The sequence below is a fragment of the Silurus aristotelis genome, assembly GCF_946808225.1.
Source record: "Silurus aristotelis genome assembly, chromosome: 3".
Classification (NCBI taxonomy): Eukaryota; Metazoa; Chordata; class Actinopteri; order Siluriformes; family Siluridae; genus Silurus; species Silurus aristotelis.
In genome coordinates, this window is record NC_139576.1 from 12,233,990 (window position 1) to 12,240,043 (window position 6,054).

The 6,054-nt window shown below is 35.4% G+C and overlaps 1 protein-coding gene across 1 annotated transcript; it reads left to right on the forward strand.

Moving 5' to 3' along the window:
• Positions 1–816: 816 nt before the first annotated feature.
• Positions 817–3,801, forward strand: gpr183a (G protein-coupled receptor 183a). The gene is made up of 2 exons (XM_083537123.1): positions 817–970; positions 1,792–3,801. The coding sequence occupies exon 2, from the start codon at positions 1,814–1,816 to the stop codon at positions 2,927–2,929; it is 1,116 nt and encodes a 371-aa protein (XP_083393249.1). The 5' UTR covers positions 817–970; positions 1,792–1,813; the 3' UTR covers positions 2,930–3,801.
• Positions 3,802–6,054: the final 2,253 nt, after the last annotated feature.

Genomic DNA, 6,054 nt, shown 5'->3' on the forward strand with positions numbered 1-6,054 from the left:
GATGTGGTGAAAAGAGCAAATCAACAGCTTTTGCCTGTTGATAAAGTAGTTGGAGAGTTTTACAGCTGGCTCTTTTCTTTTTACTCATAGGTTTCAGGCCAGAGGTGATGGGCTTCACCTGAAATTTTTAGGGAAATTTAAACAGAGCACTGCAATACTAAAATCAGTGCAGAAATCTCTGCAGAAATCTCTACACACATACAAGTTAGAGATGGATTATGTTTAATAGACGTGGTGTTATTTATGACTGCAATTTTGTAAGTAAACAAGTTATAAAGAGAATAGGAAAAGCTTATGCATGTCCTTCTTAGTGGGTCAATCTTTAAAATCTGCTTGTATATTGCTTTAAATTGCCATCTAAGTAGTTCCAAAACTACTTTGGTTAACAGCTAAATGATGAAAACTTTGTGTAACCTTCTTACTCTGACCACCTGCTGTAAATGATTCATGAGTTTAAATCGCACATATATCACCATTTCTGAGCAGTGTTTCCTCTGTTTAACTTCTCACACACTACATTAATATTATTATTTGGTTGTTGTTTATAAGACTACACAATGATAATGATAATGCTTTATAAACTTATGCAGAGAGAGAGAGAGAGAGAGAGAGGGAGGGAGAGAGAGAGAGAGAGAGAGAGAGAGAGAGAGAGAGAGAGAGAGAGAGAGAGAGAGAGAGAGAGAGAGAGAGAGATTTACCTACCATGGAAAACTATTACACACATTGCAGTTCTCTCACTTACTTGGAAAAAGTTAACTTAGACAAAAAAAAAATGGGGCAGGCCTACCAACAGGAAATTATGTAAATCACCATAGTTACATAGTTACCACACTACAGAAGAGAGTTCTCGTTTTACTGATCATTTGCTCTGGAGTAACGTGGTCCGGGCAGAGCCAGCCAAGTCAACACCCATCACTGCAATGCCGACAGAAATAACACACATGCTGACCATTTGTCAGGGCACGTTTTGGTGAGTACACTTTTTACATTAATGTTAGTGTTAATTATGCTATATTTTTTTGTATAGTGTAAATAATGATGATGATGATGATGATGATGATTATTATTATTATATTAATAATTATATTAAGAATAATATTTTAATAGTGTAATGCAATAATTTAATTGACTTTCCACAGCATAATTAGTAAAAGTTAAATTTAGTTTAAATGTCTCTTGAGATTTTTTGCTTTTAATGTATAAAATAATAATATCCAGCATTTCAACAATGTGGTCTATATGAGCGTGGTTTTAAATATATATTGCTTGTATTTAATTGCTTACATAATTAAATTGTTTGGGTTGTAATTTTCATAGTTGTTACACAGAACGTATGACAATAACACAATCTTTGTAAAGAAAAATTTTTTTTTTATTGATTATTATTCATATTCATATTATTCTGGAAGTATTAAAGTCATTGCAAAAATTGCACTGAGAGATTTTATTGTAAAGCAACATCTTTTATCCAATTTTTAACAAAGAAAAGATTCTTATAGGTGGAGCAGATTTGGCTAATCAGACAGGCAGGCAGGCAGGAAACACATTTCACTTAACCTCGTGTGTAGCATGTTGCACTTGGTTGTATTGGGACCTCCACGCATTGTATGAATCAGCATTGAGTGATGCGGAACTGCTATTGTGCTGTAGACTTCCTCCAGTGTACAATTTAGACTTCCTTTAACTTCACCTATTATAAAAATAAACAACTGCTATCTAAATTCCTTTTACTATGCATGTAAGCTAAGCCTGAGATTTTGAATGTTGAAAAGTATTTTATTTGCGTCCCAGATCCGTTTCCAGAAGTGCAGCTATGATGCTATCTATGGCTATGATGGCAACTCCAAACAGCAGCAATATCGCTGTCTCCATTGACGGCAACTGCACCAACTTGTATGATCATCGTGGGTGGGCGCATGTACTCCTACCTGTGGTTTACACCTTCATCTTTTTTGTGGGACTGTCAGGTAATGTTTTGGCTCTGCATGTTATCTGGCCCAATATGAAGAAAATCAACTCCACCACTGTGTACTCAGCCAACCTGGTGGCATCTGACATCCTTTTCGCATTTGCTCTCCCTCTGCGAATCATTTACTACGCACTGGGATTCCACTGGCCGATGGGAGAGGGCATGTGCAAGGCCACAGCTCTGGTGTTCTACTTGAATATGTATGCTGGTGTGAACTTTATGACCTGCCTAAGTGTGGACCGCTTTATTGCTGTGGTACTCCCACTGCGCTTCAGCTGCTTCCGTAAAATACACAATGTGCGATACATCTGTATAGGCGTTTGGATGCTAGTGTTGGTCCAAACTTTGCCACTTCTCTCCATGCCGATGAGCCGTGAGGAACATGATGGCTACATCACATGCATGGAGTACCCCAACTTCGAGCAGGTTGATGGCTTGCCCTATATTCTGATTGGGGCTGTGTTTCTGGGCTATGGCATTCCTCTGACAACCATCTTAATCTGCTACTCAGCTCTTTGCTACAAACTTCGTGAGTTAGCCAAGAGAAACCAGCTGACAGAGAAGTCAGGCCTCAGCCGCAAAGCCATCGGCGTGATCTGTTGCGTCATCCTAGTGTTTGTGATTTGCTACAGTCCCTATCACATAGACCTGCTGCAGTACATGATTCGAAAACTGCAGCACCAGCAGAATTGTGATCAACTGCATGCCTTTCAGATCTCTCTGCATGTCACCGTCAGCTTTATGAACCTCAACTCCTGCCTGGACCCCTTCATCTATTTCTTCGCCTGTAAGGGCTACAAGAAGAAGGTGCTAAAGCTGCTTAAGAGGCAAGCGAGCATGTCATTATCCAGCATGGTTAGGACATCACCAGATGAATTATCCCGAGATATTGACAAAATTAATATGGGCAACAGACTCTCCCATCTGAGAGAGAGAAGCAGCATGATAGAGCTAGACTGAGATACACACAACCTCTGGACTAACTTCAAAATCAGGAAAATCATATCGGGTACTGGCTTCTCATCAGACTGTTAATAAAACATCACAACATCTAAAGAAATTGAATAAAAAAAAAAACCTCAGTGCAGTACTTTACGCTTAAAACTGTAAATATTTTGTCAACCCGCTATTTCCTTTAATTAGTTTGTTTGTTCATGGTTTCCAAATAAGTTGAATAAATTTTTGAAATACAAACATTTTGAACAAATACTTTAAAACTTTACACCTTCGAAAAAAGAAACTGTATGACATTGTCTTCGCATTAATGGTCTCCAAACTAAGAGTGCCACCTGCTGTTAGATATCTAAAATAGTTTGGGAAATGTGCTGAAGTGGGTGGCATAGCAGCAAAGAGGTTAAGTTATCATCATACTGCTCCAGGGTCTAGAATGAAGTGATGAATAAATAAACTCTCCAAATATACTGCACGTGAAGAAAGGCAAAAGCATTATTTCTAGATTTATACCCAAAAGACATATGTAGGAACTAAGAATTTATAGAAGAGAGCTTTGGAAAATTTATCCCTTTTTGTTACATATGTCCCAAAATATCCAATATATAAAATAAGTCAGCTCAAGGTAGTTAATTAAATTATTACTTTCTGATTTAGGCAGAAGGCAGACTGTGAACCTGTAAACATAGTGTAATAAAAAGGAACGGCCTCAAGAGGGCAATATAGCGCATATTTACACGAGCTCCTAGTTTACAATTCATTGCCAAGTTACAGCCAGAAATGCATTTTAAAATGTACAAGTTCCGACTATCATATCACATATATATATATATATATATATATATATATATATATATATATATATATATATATATATATATATATATATATATATATATATATATTAGCAACAAGCATTTATTGCTGTCCAATAAATTATGATTTCATAATTTTTTTAATAGAAACTTCATATCTTAAATGTAGCTCATGCTCCAAGACAAAAGCGAGAACAGTAGAACTGCTGTTGGTTACAGGAAGTGAAAGTAAATGGTAGTTCACAATTTTAGAAAATGCTTCTCAGTTCAGCTAGGGCAGGACAAAACTACTTTCAATTCTGCCCCAGGCGTTACATGTCAACTAAATGATAAAGCATGCAGAAATTGTAATGACGGAAACAAATCTTGAATAAAATGTCAGATATTTGGGTAATGCTTGTCACATTTCTCTACACATATATTATATGTGATTGTATAATAAGCATGCATTTTTGTACTTTTACCTAAAATATAAATGATATATTAAAATAATAAAAGTGGTGATGTGTATGTGTGACCTTGTGGAAATTCATACATATAACAATGATCACGTGTAGGTACTTTACACCAACATGCTTTAAAATGCTTTAAAAGTTCTATCTGATGATATCTTCTTGTTATTAAATATTTTTTTTATAATATAATGTTATTCTTATTATTTATAAAAAAGATTTTAAAATAATTGTACATTATAATTTTTTCTTTGTGCTTTTTATTTTTTATTTTTATTTTTTAAGAATTTTGGTTTAAAACCCATACATACGTATACACTCACCATACTAACTCAGGGAAAGTTTTTCTAATCCCCAGCTGTCCACTTTTGTTGGGCCTGTGTCTACAGAAGTCTCAGCTTCCTGTTTTTGGCTAATAGGAGTGAAACCTAGTGTGGTTTTCTGCTATGGTAGCCCAGCTGCAGCAAGATTTGACCTGGTGTTCATGTTAAATCCCAAGAGACCAGCAGTTTCTGTAATACTTATAACAGTCTGTGCTACAAACAACCCTGATAGCGTTAAAGTCATTGAGATCACAGTTTTTCTATATTTTGATGTTTAATAGGAACATTAACCTGATTTAACCTGGACCTGCATTCATTTTATACATTGATCATCTGCTGAATTTTTTTGTCCAAAGAAATTGCACAGTTACTGTATATTTAGTGACTTAAAAACAACAATTAGGCAATATGTCCACATGTAATACTGTATATAATCTGCTATAGAAGGACTTTCAATCTGTTAATCTTCAGTAGTTATTGGACTGAATGAACATTTTATCAATTTACTTGGTTTTGAAGGACTATTATTAACGACAAGATCCAAATCTAGTGGTAGGCTGAAACTGATACTACTACTACTAGTAGCTAAAAAAAAAAAATAGTAGCTAAAAATACTATATAAATTAAAAAAATGATGTGTAAAAATGATGCCTTATAAAAAGTAAATAAAAACAAATGCAATTACTGCAAAACCTTATAAACACATAATTCATTGACAGTATATCAAAAGTAAGTATATCAAAAGAATGTAAAACAAATGTTTAAACTCATGAAATCTACCATTTTAGGGAAAAAATAAGGTAATTTTGAAATTGATGACTGCCACACGTCTCAAAGAATTTGTGACAGGGTCATGGTTACCACTCTGTATCATCCCCTCTTCTTTTAACACCTGTCTGTATTTGTCTGGTAACTAAAGAAGCCAGTTGCTGGAGATTTGGGAGAGGAATGTTGTCCCATTCACATCTGATACAGGATTCGATATGCTTAACAGTACTTTTATGATGCGCCAAATGTGTTCCTTTTGGACTTTTCTACTATGAAGCCAGCTTTGTAATAGATGCAGTATGCAGTTTCGCATGGTCTTGATGAAATATGCGAGGCCTTCAGTGAAAAATTCATTGTGGTGCAGGCTTTTGAACTGAGTGCTAATAACATGATAGTTGGTCCCTCTCCTCTTTAGTCTGGAGGAAATGGCATCATGGTTTAAAAAAAAAAAAAATAAATGTTCAATTCTGACCTCAGAACAATTTTCCGCTTTACCTTAGTTTATTTTTAAATAAGCTTTGCTCTAGAGAAAACAGTGGCATTTCTGGATGTTCACATATGGCAGCTTCTTAGCATAATAAAGCTTTAATATGCAACTGTGGATGGCATGACAAACTATGTTCACAAACACTGATTTCTGGACTTGTTTCTAAACTCACACATTGATTTTCTTTACAGAATCTTGCCTGTTCTTAATGCACTGCTGCCTGAGGGCCGAAGATCACGGGTATCCAATAATTTTCCACCTTGTCTCTTGCGCACAGAGATTTCTAGAT